Below are 13,503 nucleotides of genomic sequence, written 5' to 3'. Positions count from 1 at the left end.
TAGGCCATCTACAACATGGAGGATATTCTCCCTCTTCAACAACATGGGGAACTCGAGTAGTTCACAGAAGATCTCTGCCCAGGATCGGTGAGTTCAGACTTCCTACTGTCTACAGTATCCACGAACCATCCTCAATAGTGCCTGTATGAGAATACTATTGTTCTCACGAGACCCCCTCCCCGCCCAACATGCCCATTCAAGCGCAATAGCTTGTATGATTCCAGCTAACCAACGCTCCGTCGTGTCTTCAGGGCAATTCTCGACCTTAAAAACCAACGCGACAAACTGCATCAATATCAGCGACGAATAACCGTCCTCACAGACCGCGAAACGGAAATCGCCAGGGAATGTCTTGCGCGCGATGATCGGCGGCGAGCACTGCTCGCCCTCCGACGCAAGAAGTACCAGGAGTCACTACTTGCCAAGACAGATGGCCAACTTGCGCAGTTAGAACAGTTAACTGGGCAGGTGGAGTTTGCGCTTGTACAAAAGGACGTGTTGTTTGGGTTGCAGCAGGGAACGAAGGTGCTGCAGACTATCAACAAGGAGATGGGCGGTATTGAGGGTGTCGAGAGATTGATGGGGGAGACCGAGGAGGCGAGAGCTTATCAGGAGGTATGTCTCTCGTTTTTGTTAATTGCTCTTATGCCGGATGATTGGTATGATTAGGGGTCGGTTTTGCTGACAATCTGTTATAGGAGGTGAGTCAAATGCTGGCTGGTCATTTGACGAATCAAGATGAGGACGAGGTCGAGGATGAGCTGGAGGCTCTGCAGCGAGAACTTGCTGGTCCTGAAATCCTGCCTGATTCTGTTGTACTGCCGAGCCCGCCTACTGCTGATTTGCCTGTTGAAGAGCCGGTGCCGGAGTCGACTCAAAGAGCCAAGGCTAAGGCTGAGACTCGGACGGCGTTGCCTGCTTAGTAGGAGGATACGTTGGATCCTCGTTGCACAGTACCAAGCATTGCATTATATTGATCCAAAGCATTTTGTGGCGTTGGGGCTTGTATTGTTTTTCTTACCTACATTACTGGTAAATTTCATGCGTCCATGGCGTTGGCGATTGATTCTATTGTTTGTGAAAATTGAATGCATACTCGATAGACTATAACATGCGAGGTTTTACATATGATAGCCAGTGTAGAAGCTCACTGTACCAGAAAGAAAAAGGAATCATTAGAATCCAGGTAAAAATACATAGTAGGAATAGAACTGTCGTTAATCATCATGACACCCAAAACATATTCCATCTACTGGCCAGGCATAATGCTGCCAACACCACTGACACCAGGGATAGAGACATGATCCTGAGGGTTTGCGGCAGCCTCGTAAAGGAAATTAATCGGTTCCCGAGTCAACTTCATAAACTGCCCCTTGAAGCCTACATACCCAACCTTCGTGACATCTTCCTCACCATCACTCCAATTATCTTCAAAGAAAAGCGTGATAAAGGTAGTCGCGTTCCAATGGGCGCGATTTAACGGCAACTCAAATACATCGGCGCCAGGTACAGGCTGCGGGACCTCGATGATTTGAGTCGGTTGCAACTCCGACGCGGTTGAGAAATCCATATCATCGCGGTTCTTGAACAGCTTTACTGTTTTTGGGGCGGAGTTTGTGGGTGCTGTGTACAGCAGGAGGGAATGGACGTTGACTTGGCCGTTGAAACTGATCTCGCATTAGTTTGGGGCGATAACGGTGAGGGGTCAGATTGGAAATTTGTTTGGGATTTTCATGACGCGTTGCGAGATGAACAACAAATTGTAGGACATTTGAAGAAGAAGAAGAAGTAGACTCACGGAATGGTCATGAGCAGTTGCTCATCGGCATCACTCTCGAGCTCAGGCTGGTCGTTTAGTCGCTCGGCCCAGGTTTTCTGAACGATGGATGCGCCAGAGTTTGGGGTAGTTTCTGCCAATCGCAAATTAGAACGTCTCATCAGTACTTTTCTAACGGGACTCATGCGTACCATTTAGGGTTGTAATCAGGTCGAAGTTGATCTGAGAATAGAGGAGGGATTGGAGGGCTGGAGTGATATCGTTGGTATGGTCGTGATCTTCGCCGTGGCAGTGGCCATCATGATCATGGTGATGCCCTGACATTGCAAGATATGTAGCTTAGATAGTGGGACAAGGTGTGAATGATACGGTCAAGACTTGGAGATTTGAAGTTGCAAAATGTTTGGGGAAGCTCTCCACTCCCGTGACGTCGCTTTACGGCGAATTGAGGTGATGCTATATGTACTCCGTACTTTCTTTATATGAACTCTTTATATATATATCACAAGAGACTACCTATATAGCTTGGAGTCATTCTTTGCTTATATCACTTTACAACTAAGATTCCAGTCGCTGTACTAAGTGGTAAATTGCTATTTTGGGGGACGGCATTTGTTACCTATCTTGTAACCCTGAATACATAGTACGAGCACGCCAGCCAAAGATCCTTCCGGCGAATGTCAACACTGATTTAATTCAGCTTGGCAACGGGCTGAAACCAACCAATAGATAGAGTATATTGAACGTGCTCCCATAGGTAGGTTGTTTAGTATATTCCAAGGCGCTAAAAGATGTAACCTTGTCTGAGTCATTTACTATCCATATTATCTTGCCTTCTGAAGTGTTCCTGGATCGAAATCCGAATCAGAGTAAAATTCCATCTCACCTACCATGGATTTCCACCCCAGCGAGCGTCCGACCGAGATCGATCTCTTCGACTTCGAGCGATTTGATAAGGGCTATGACGCGGAAGATATATGCTGTGTTGTCTGTGGTGCCCCAAGCTTTGTGAGCTCTGGTTTAGTGCCCCTCAATCAGTAGTCCGCTTATAAAAGATCAAGGTTGTGGAAGCAGAAGTGCGAGACAAGAATCTTGAGAGGTACAAGTGGTTTGTACCGCAGGCCATCCGAGCTGAGAATTATCACTACGAGAAAGATTGGGATATTGCGAGCCTGCCAAATCACGATCTACCGCTAGAAGTACTCGGGATAGATGGTGGGTAACTTTGCCAACTCTCATTCTTGTACAAAAACTATGATCTGCCGAAGAGATTTTCTGATTCCTTAGAGATCGAGATCGACGGTGTGCATTATGGGGAGCGGTTATTAAGATTCGAACCAGTGAATTATGGGGACCACACGTCGAAATTAGTCCACGATCTCTATACGGAGTACCCGTATGTAACGGTACATTCGGAATGCCTTGACATGATACGACGTCTGGTAGATTATCGCCAGACTCTGCTGAAAGATGGAGTATCGGCTGGCCCAAAGCGCCCGACCACGCTCAGCCAGTTCTATGAAGTGTTCGAGCAACGATTAACTAGGGTGTATTCCGATTATCCCCTTGGACGCAACGGCTCGTTCCACCCCCGACGTGTAGTTGAGCCACATTACTATTATTTTAGGGACATCAACCTCTTTCACAACGTCGCATGGGCTTTTGGGGAGCAGAAGGCCTATGTGAGTTCTGCACAAGTATAAGCTATGGTGCTTCCATCTCATCACTAACAACCTGTCATTAGGAATACGAAATGGCACCATATCCCATACCAGGACTCACCCAGGAGATCCTTTCATATCTGCGACCTCTTGCACCATCCTTGCAAGGACAATCTAGTATATTTCGTAAACTAGAGGCACTACCCACTGAGCTCCAAGACATGATTTATAAAAATTTACACCCGTTAATCAACCCGGAGCAGACATGCACTTATTCCTTACCGTCAAGGCTGTGGCGTGACTTGCTTTTCAATCGGCAAATTTTACCATGGCTTTGGGACTTGGACATCTCCGCCCTACAGAGCTGCCCTGTGACATCCGATGCGGTGGACGTTCCGATATTTGAAGCAGAAGAAGTCTGGGATTGGGAGGGCCTTGTTCGCACCCTTGCACAAGTGGAGGTGTTCGAACCGGGGCAACCTTTAGAGCATGCTTCCCTCCGCCTGCGAAATCGTCGGCGGATCTGGAGACTACTAGAGGAAGCCGAGGACGAAGATATTGAGGAGTGGCTCGAAGTTCATGTATACAAGAGAAATTGACGTGGATATGTGAAGATGCTAGTGAAACAATGTTATTTGTCTACAACTCCCATAAATTCATACTAAAAAACTAATCGGCCCTTACAATTTTTTTTTTCACAATAATTACAGACCCTCGCAAGCGAGGGTCCGCCACCCATTTGCAAAAATCTTTTTCATTTTGACATTTTCCCTTTTTTTCACCAAACATACCACCAAAAATGCCTAAGGCCAGTAAAGAAATCTAGACACAGATACAACGGGCTCTAGACTCTCTATCTGAGCAGTTTAAGCATGATATCTTGAAAACTGCGCGAGTATTCGCGGTTCCTATGCATCGACTCTGCCGGCGATTGTACGGCGGAAAATCTCTTTTTCAAAGATGACCCAATGGTCGAAAGCTTACCTCTTCGCAAGAAGGAGCTTGATATGAATATACTGATTACTGTGATTTGTTCGGAGCATCAATAAATCGCCGTCAAATTCTAATTTGCCGCTCATTCAATCCTCGGGGGTAATCACTAGAATCCTTGAATCCCACCTCTATCAATCGGCGACCACTCGCTATAACCTTTTTCAAAGGTAGTCATAAGTACTATATGCGAAGAAGAGGAGCCCTTAATATTAGGAGAACTTCCGCTTTTGAAGAAACTCTGGTAAAAAGGTGGTTTTCAATACCAACAAAAGATCGAGGAGTATGGAATATGTTAACAAGATATTTACAATTTCGGCGAAAGTAGCTTCTAACTAGGTGTCAGACAAGACTCATTTACTGTCACAAGATATCTAGTGAAGAAGCTCTTCAATCGATCTATTCTAAATCGTGAATCTAGAATTATGTATCTATATTAGATACTAGCTATGTCAATAATATTAAAATATACCAATGGATTCAGCTATTTTATAGGTGGATAATTAGTCGTATAATAGATACAAAAAGGCTGCTTTTATGTGATCATTTTAGAACCATAACGCGTCAACTTATCCAATTTTTTGAGAAGGGTCATATCGTCTTATTCTTCTTACTCTCGCATCCTAGCCATATATTACAGCCTCTTGATATCGGTGTGTCTAGCGTGTATCAACACTGGTATAGTGAGGCTATTGAAGCGGCTACTATGACCGGGTAGCTCGAACTCTCAAAAGGATAAATTCCTTTATTCTATCGGTGAAATCAGACAAAAGACCTTCCGGCCTAGACTGCCACAATGCTCGTTAAAGTGGAGACACCTGAAGTGTTGCCAAGACATATACGGGGCACTCTTGGGAAAATGGATAGTGCCAAGAGCATGTTGTGTACATAAAATAGCCTAATAGAGTAATATTTGCATTGATTTTGTAGAAAGGTGGGCGATGGGCGTCAAATTGCAGATTTCCTACGGGCCGTAGACACTTTCTAGTGCCCATTTCAATCGAAATGCGGAGTCTGCCGAAGGGAAATGTATCCTTGCCTCATTCATCATTAGTGTCCAAATGGTGGCGGAGGAGGAGGAGGAGGCAGTGGTAGTAGAGGTGGTAGTAGCAGCGGTGGCACTACGGAAGAGCCATGGCTGAGGTGACGGCGTATGGGGGGCTGAACCCAGAAGCAAAACTAACTGCATATAGTATTTCACAGGTCCGCCGTTCACATGCTAGATCGGCTTATCAAACTTCTAGTGGAATTAGAGGATTGGAAGCGAGTATATTTATCAAATATCAACTATAGAGGAAGAAGAAGAAGAAAGGGAAGCTCTTGTGATCCCATAAGGTGTGTGATCCTTATGTATGGAGAACCACAATATATATACCACTGCAACGAAGTCAATTCCATGAATTGACTTGGTTATGACCTTTTGGTCTAGTGGGTAAACCTCAGAGCAGTGGCTGCAGAATCTCACCGGTACACCTAGAACTCGCTATGATGCGCTGAAAAACCCGCTGCGTCCGCGCCACAGGCAATCCCATCCACCAACTCGAACTTCACTCTGCAAGCGCCAGACTTCGCAATTCCCACCCCGAAGAAATCCGTTTGATCTTCACCCTTACCGGTCCCGACAGTGTTCCCCTCCGGTCCCCTCACCTCACACTGCTGCGGGATGCCGGTTTGGGTCGCCTGGCACCGGAACGAGTACCATGCCCCGCCGAAACATCCTTTTTCGAGCTGGAATTCCTGACCCACATGGGTACACGGGGTGTACCCGTCCGGGTATTCTTCGCTGTAGATGCTCTCGCCGTCCTGGTTAACCAGCGCGAAGCCGGCGGAGAAGTCGTGTGTGCCTGTTTTGCCACTGGTACTGAAGGTTGAGCTGCTCCAAACGCCGACCACTTTCTGTCCGGCCAGGGCGGGGGTCGCGCTGAGGGCGGAGAGTAGAAGAGTTGTTGGGAGTTGCCAGCGCATTTTCAGTATGTCTTGCGCTTTGTGGAAGATCGAAGTTGAGGTTGAGGTTGAGGTATTTGAAAAAGGGCTGTGTTGGACTGCTCTGACTGAATGATCTGAGAAGATGAGGAGCGTTCTGGAGTCTCTGATGAGGGTATTTATACCTTTGCCGGTTGGTATACTACACTTCATTGTACCTCGTATCGTCGCTCTCAAAATGGCCCCTATTATATAGAGTGGAGACTGTAGAGTGGCTATGGTGATCGTCGGGTCACGGACAGCCCGACTGTATTGTATCAACAGAATTAGCGCAAACGAGGGCATGGATGTAACGTGCTCGCGGGGGCCATTTTCATGAGCTGCGAAACTAGCTACTAGGTAGAAGCCTATGAACTGGACTATGGAGTACTCTGCTTACCCTAACTCGGGATGGTCGTGGCTTGGCGTATTGTTTGCTGTAGGGGCCGGGCGATCTGCCTTGGATGAAACATAGTCTATAAGGTCTAATTCTTGAACTACGACCTCTTCGGGAAGGAGAATTTAAGCGAAGCACTTCGTATTATTAGATCGAGTAGGGATTTAAATAGGTTTAGGGATAGAATAATAGCTGGGTTAGCCTATACGGATTCTTGGCCTTCAATGTCAATTTATAGATATATAACGAGGAAGGCAATAAGCTATTCTACTCGTGGAAGGGGTATCTAGTTTAAATACATTATAAATATCATTCCGTTCCAAGGAAGTGGCCGAGAAAGACCGGCTATGAAATGTAAGCATCTAGACATACTAGGCACCATATGCAGAATATTATGGCGAGAGGCTCGCCTTCGTATTTTGACCGCGCACTTCACTCCATATGGTGGCTTGGCACACCTACAAACACGTAAGAGTAGGCACTGATTAGCCGGGTGGCGGCATGCTTTCAGAATTCTCCGTCAGTTATCAGACACATAGAGACCTCGGAAAACATACCCATATACGATAAGAAGCTTTAGGTTACCCATTCTTACATCCCTCTGCAATTCCTAGGCCACCGAGAACTATAGCAGTGTCGGCCCTTCTAGAGAAATGAGTAATCCTTCCTGGAGTGCACAACGGGTCATGGCTGTAGCATACCTGGTCTATGTTAGATTCTTTCGTGTCAACTCTGTTAATCACTTACAGCGGCCCTCCTTATGGTAAAAATGACTGCCATTCGACCCAAAAATCGGAATTCAAGTCTGCATAAACCCTAAGTGAACTCGAGTTCACATCCACGATTTGCCTAATTGATGTTGCTAGTAGAGTTGGGTGCGAGTAAGCCAGCGGAAAGACGATGAGAATGGACATGATACTAGACCATGGCATGTTCTTAAACACTTCGTAAAAGGACCAGAATAATTCTTACAACTCTCGCGACTCTCAAACGTCCTATATCAAGGCACTTTACAGTATTTCTGTTCATTTAGGAAGCATCGAGGATTTTGGCAAGGGTCCTTTGGTACCCCGACGAAGTCTGCAGACGAGAGATACTCCGTGCCGCTATCTCTAAGTCGATTCTCGTACATCGTTCAAGCAACTGACCACGTAGCAAATCGTAGAGAAGTGTAACTTTGTCTTCGTTTTGTCAGCTTTTAAGATCCAGTGAGCATCAATTATCATACCCTTTTTCAACATGCGCCGAGGCTTCATCCAAGGTATACCCTGCGGCCACCAAACTGGCCTCCCGCCAGAGAAGTTCAAACCTGAATCGAAAAGTCTAATCCAGACAGTTGCCAAATCGCCACAGATGTCGGAAGTGAAATTGCTGAGCCAGTCTTTGTAGGACATGGCTGGAGAAGCGTCCTTCGGGATTGGTTGAGGCACTGCCATTCTATCAAAATTCCGCTGTGACTGGCTACAACCATCACAAAGGGGATCCTTATGTGGAAAAATGTGGCAGCTCGTCTGGTCTATGTTGAGGAAAATATTCAGGTAGCGAGAATTGAAAGCCAGGAGACTTCGTGAATTAGTACTTATAATTCGCTATTCCAATTGCCCTATTAACCCAGTTTCTTACGCATCCAAATCTTCTTTTTTGTTTGATTGACCCTCTGGAGATGGAGATAGGTACTGCCTAAGAGGATTTTGCAATCCATTTTTTCTGATAAATCCAGCTAAGCACAGTCAGCTGAATCCGTGGATTCTATATAGATTTCCTTTTTTCATTTGTCTCAGCCAGGCACTATGGCGTCGGAAAAATGTCTCCCATATCACGCAATCGCATATCTTTTGATGGCTAATTTCGTTCTAATTAGGACCATGCGTCTTTATGTCGATCTAGCACGACCGGCAATATCCATGGGTCTTCTGATATGAGCGTAGCCTTAACGTCCATGACCAGAAGAACAAAACTACCACCGGCGGGTCATTTCGGACTTTCCAGGAGTCTATGTCATGATCGAGCGATCTTTATCGACGGGTCCACCGCTGGTATTGGCTTTCCCTGGATAACTTAAATGGATGCAAAGCCATGTCCTAGTCGACCCGAAGTATAGCGAACGGTTCTTGCGGAACGTCGAAAACGGCGTTGTGATCAACCCGAGATCCTCCTGATATCATCAGGGATAGCACTCCAGTTTCCAATATCTTCAATTGAAGATAAGCTATCTTTAGTATAGGCTCTTCTTCTCGAGAAACCCCTTTGGTAATTTTAGCTTCCTATCATAAGACAATTAACTTCTTAGAGAACTCACACATAATCTAATAGTCTCGCTAGGGTCGAAGTGTGACTATGTATGGTTCTTAATTAATTCTAACCACGAATAGAGATGGTTTTATGCGCACCTCATTTCTCCCACAAGATATACACGACCAATAATTGCAGACATTTGAATATTTTCGACAACCATTCGATCTTACAATAGTTGAAGACTGTTTCCACTTTTCTGGTGAATAATGTCGCTATACAACGCAACCCATACTTCACGGAGTTCATGACTAGACACATCTTAGCGCTAGTTCATTTCGACTGAATTAATCGGAATTAAGCTACAATCATCTTACAGCGGTTGACCGTCCAAGTTAAAGGTCTGCCGTACGCTTCGGCGGTGGTTGTAACTGGCTCTGTAATTCCAGGTACCAGTGGAAAATAACTTTTGCATCTTCACCGAGAGACTCCTAGGTAAGTCTTGAGAGATCTTTTCTTAATTCCAGTAACACTTCGATAGTCAATCTTACTGATCGGTCTATGACCTGATCAGATAGCTGGTAAGCCATATTACATTAGTATCTCATCTCTTAAGGCGGCAGGCTCTAAGTCAAGGCCTTATCTTGTCTCAAAGCAATATAAGCGATATAGGATAGAGCCCGCATCGTCCAAGGCCATATATAAACATCTACATTATCAACTCTAAGATTGGCACAGCAAAGTGGGTCAATATACACAGGAACACTTCGACTTGCTGTAGGGAACCAATTTGATATCAATATCTAAATTACAAAACGGGCATTTCCTCTTTGTGATATCTCAAAGCTTTGTTTTTTTCTCTCCCTCAACGAAACTATTTTCGTGTAGGCTTTAATATTTTCGGCTTACCGATCGCCATTTATTTCTATTAGATCCTGATAGTCACACAAGCCTACTATTTCTAATCGTGTTCTCTTAATAGTGAATTGTAAGTCTCTGAATACTTATACTTTCTCAAGGAGCTTTCATAATACGGTACTAATACGGCACAATATTGCAGAGGATAACTTCAAAGCAAGCCCAAAGAACCGAATTTTCTCCAATTAGATCCAATTTCTAGGCTAGCGAAAGATTGTTAGATATCGGGAAAGGGGAAGCCAGATAGACAGTGACTTACACACGTCAGGGTTATTCGATTGCTGCTGGGTGGTATCTCGCCAGATAGGTTGGTACTGGGCTTCGAATAGCACTTCCACCCGAGGGGTATAGATAGAAGCTCAATTATATTACTATCTATACCATTCCCTGGGTATAAAAACTTGCTCTGGCTTCTGCTCTGCGGGGCCAGTGATTCTGTAGCTATCAGTAGTTAGAAGCAAGACAGTCCATTCCAGTCCGTCACATACTGACCTAAACTAGGTTTATCATAAGAATAAACCGAATCTGCTTCAATCCTTGGGTGTTTTGCATCGCTTTTGAGGTAGACAGGGTCAGGTTTATAGACCATCTTTGTAGGATACGTATTCCAAGCTATGATGCCAGGATTTCCTCGAGTCAAATCCCAATCATGAATTTGCCTCTCTTCTTCGTAGCAAAAAGAATCATCATCGCTAGGAGAATCATCATCATTGGTATAAAGACCCATTGACTGTAAGCAATTGGCAAGCGGGGCGGGGAAAGTGAAAACGGGTAGCCAATTCATAACACAATTATTTGGGGGAAGTTGAGAAGTTGAGAAGATCTTGCGAAGAGCAAAGCTACCTGAAAGTGCGCTTAGAACATTGATATACAGATCTGTACAGTTTACTTCACAAGATTCAGGGCTAATCATTTCTCCTTTCGTCTTGAGTCAGTCGAAGAAAGAAAGCCGTGATTAAGATACCGCAGGACCGACATAGAAGTATAATGGGCCAGGGCGCTGTGCTGATAACACCTTACACTCTTACTGGTTTTGAACTAAGATCGGAATAAGGGGCTGTGATTGGAATTTTGCCTGGATTAATCAAGCTACCGAAAAGGGCAACGAGACCAAGAAAAGGATCAGAAGAAGAATGGCCGAAATATAAGGTCGCCAGGGACAGCCTGCGACAAGTGGAATCACCGAGACCTAAAGTATTCCTTGACATGTGTTAAGTAGCCCGTTATTCAGATCAATATGTATTCCCGGCAAATCAATAATACGAGATTTTCGTTTTCCTCAAGGGTCATCGAGGTGACGGTGAGTTCTGTCTAGGGCTTGGTAGGTTGGGCTTAGCGCGATGCACGAGCGTTACCCAATTCTGAATAGGTTTGCTGCGCAGAAGACCTATTCAGAATTGGGTAACGCTCGTCGGCTCTCCTCCGGCTAGTCCCTTGCGTGCAGCGGGCAAAAGCTGCACGATGGATAGCCCCGCATGCGTTCGCGCGGCGTGGTTGGAGCTCTCCGTGGCGGTCATAAGACCTTGAACAGGCCTCAATAATCTACTAAAAGGAATTATTGTTAGGCTGCCGCGTTAGGTAACGGACTGTCTTATACTGGTGGCAGTGAAGGTCCTGGTCTCGGCTTGACGGGTGAACAAATATATAACCTGTCCAGAAGCAGCCAACGACTTGCTCTTCCTTCACTCCACTCGACCTCAACATCGTTCTCTCAATCCACTTCTCGCTCCAGCAATCACCATGGGCATCGTGGAAAGCAGAGTATTGGCGAACAACCTCCTCACAGCTTGCGATCAGGCTGAGAAAGAGGGAAAACATCAATTAGACGAGGCTCAGTTCTGGCGAGACACAGTGAGTTAGCCCTGATGAAATATCAATTACGCGTATCGAGTCTCATTCATGAAGGAGACAATCAGGATATCGAAAAGCATATACAAATATATACCGCAAACCATCCGTCGCACTTCTCGTCAATCCGCTATTAAGAAGGCCATTGCACGCTCCTCAGTTCAACTTCAGGTTTCACCAGTCATCCAAGGCTTGCAAGATAAGCGTGAATCGCTCTTCCCTTTGCACTCACCCGGAAGGGCAGAAGGCCACACTGGTTCATCGGCCAACCTTAAACTTGCACCTTTGTCTTGCCATGTCCAACCTCCGTTGCAAACATCTTCCCTTGAATACTTCTACAACTTCATCATCTATTGCGAACAGCAACAGGAGTTGGATAAAATCCGACTCAGGATTTTGTATGTGGCATTTTACCGTTTGAAAAACGCTATACAGCCAAGTACTCGATATCAATACGACGATATTTCACTGTTCATAGCCCATGCCATAAGAAGCTTGGGCAGTAAAGACTTACTTCCTGTCATTGAAAGTCGAGTACAACTCTGGGTTGGTCGAGGAGAGAGGTATGATCTTATTGCGAGAGATCTTGGAGGGCTAGGAGCACTGTATATCCTCCCCGAAGATGGGGGCGAATCGTTGTAAGTGGCATAGTAGGAAACCGGGTGGTTTTGTTGCTTACAATTCCTTAGGTGGACCAAGGAGCTGCCCAAGTCAGCAACAAATCCAAACCGAATTGCCATGATAAAAGGCCTGTGTGAGCAAGGATTGCCAAAAGAAGCAGAGAGACGTGGCCTTCACATTTTGGCAGAGGACGAGATTGCCAAGGTTTTGGGACCGATGAAAGCCGCCTTGGATCAAGTGATTGAGACCCACTTATCAGCGGCAAGTTTCCAGGCACCAAGGGACGATAGACGGCCAAGGGGGATGGAAACAATTGGCTACAATCGAGACTTCCTCAATCTTGCCAGGCTAGTTTCGGTATGTCCCATACATATACAGTATTGGCACAGTTTTTTGTTATTAATACCAGCTAACATCGTCTAGGAACTCCCGGAGCACCTGTTCCTCAACAGGGTGCTGCCAATGTGGATTCGCTACATAGCGGCATAAACAACGGGCAAGCTTCTTCAACAGAAATGGTGCAAGGTGTAAGACAGCTGCCTTACGAGCCAGCAGTCACCCAGGTAGCTTTACCAAATCAGTCGGATCTTATGGGAACTCCGGTCCAGGCGCACACACTTGGACATGGGGATATGCCAACAGCACCGACACACTTTGAAACAAACGGACCTTTAGCTTCTTAATGTTTCACCGCCTACTTAATGAAGAGTATGGGGTCGGACTCGGCTTGAAAGCTTGGGGTAGCCGAGGTTCCATACCCCACGGCTTCTACATTCACCAGAACAAGAAACTGTTTAGCAGTTCATTATCTGATAACAACGCTGATGTGGGCATCAAGGTTAGGGAAAGTAAGATAGCCTGCAGCGGCTCCCAGATATATCTAGGGCTCCGATAAGGGCTCAAGCTGGCCTTCTGTGTCAGTTTTGTCTATATAACCTTGTGAGGGACGCCGCAAAGAGCTTAGGTAGTGGTGTTGAATCGATAGCAATCTGAACTCTTCCCCCACCCAATCATTTGTTTATCTTCACTCAGGTCTAGTGAAGCCGCAAGGGACATGATCCCCGACTTTGAATCCCACATTGCTTGAAGAGTGTAAA

At 45.7% G+C, this 13,503-nt stretch overlaps 5 protein-coding genes across 5 annotated transcripts; 3 read left to right on the top strand and 2 right to left on the bottom strand.

The window, feature by feature from the left end:
* Window positions 1-43: 43 nt before the first annotated feature.
* N7500_008812 (ESCRT-III subunit protein VPS20) lies at window positions 44-923 on the top strand (the record flags this gene model as incomplete). The annotated part of the gene is made up of 3 exons (XM_056679956.1): window positions 44-87; window positions 252-615; window positions 699-923. 3 exons carry the CDS (start codon window positions 44-46, stop codon window positions 921-923), a joined length of 633 nt encoding a protein of 210 aa, XP_056530328.1.
* Window positions 924-1,249: 326 nt separating this feature from the next.
* Window positions 1,250-2,101, bottom strand: N7500_008811 (PITH domain-containing protein; the record flags this gene model as incomplete). Its single annotated transcript, XM_056679955.1, has 3 exons — window positions 1,250-1,667; window positions 1,799-1,910; window positions 1,969-2,101. The coding sequence occupies 3 exons, from the start codon at window positions 2,099-2,101 to the stop codon at window positions 1,250-1,252; spliced, it is 663 nt and encodes a 220-aa protein (XP_056530327.1).
* Window positions 2,102-2,668: 567 nt separating this feature from the next.
* Window positions 2,669-3,480, top strand: N7500_008810 (uncharacterized protein; the record flags this gene model as incomplete). The annotated part of the gene is made up of 3 exons (XM_056679954.1): window positions 2,669-2,785; window positions 2,833-2,992; window positions 3,065-3,480. The coding sequence occupies 3 exons, from the start codon at window positions 2,669-2,671 to the stop codon at window positions 3,478-3,480; spliced, it is 693 nt and encodes a 230-aa protein (XP_056530326.1).
* A 2,421-nt stretch (window positions 3,481-5,901) lies between these two features.
* Window positions 5,902-6,393, bottom strand: N7500_008809 (uncharacterized protein; the record flags this gene model as incomplete). The annotated part of the gene is made up of 1 exon (XM_056679953.1): window positions 5,902-6,393. The coding sequence occupies one exon, from the start codon at window positions 6,391-6,393 to the stop codon at window positions 5,902-5,904; it is 492 nt and encodes a 163-aa protein (XP_056530325.1).
* Window positions 6,394-11,677: 5,284 nt separating this feature from the next.
* N7500_008808 (uncharacterized protein) lies at window positions 11,678-12,895 on the top strand (the record flags this gene model as incomplete). Its single annotated transcript, XM_056679952.1, has 4 exons — window positions 11,678-11,788; window positions 11,843-12,423; window positions 12,475-12,763; window positions 12,830-12,895. The coding sequence occupies 4 exons, from the start codon at window positions 11,678-11,680 to the stop codon at window positions 12,893-12,895; spliced, it is 1,047 nt and encodes a 348-aa protein (XP_056530324.1).
* Between the last annotated feature and the right edge of the window lie 608 nt (window positions 12,896-13,503).

This window comes from Penicillium coprophilum, assembly GCF_028826855.1.
Source record: "Penicillium coprophilum strain IBT 35676 chromosome Unknown utg000005l_segment0_segment0, whole genome shotgun sequence".
NCBI classification, from domain to species: domain Eukaryota; kingdom Fungi; phylum Ascomycota; class Eurotiomycetes; order Eurotiales; family Aspergillaceae; genus Penicillium; species Penicillium coprophilum.
The sequence above is the reverse complement of the archived record's forward strand: the minus strand, read 5'-3'. Positions and strand labels throughout refer to the sequence as shown.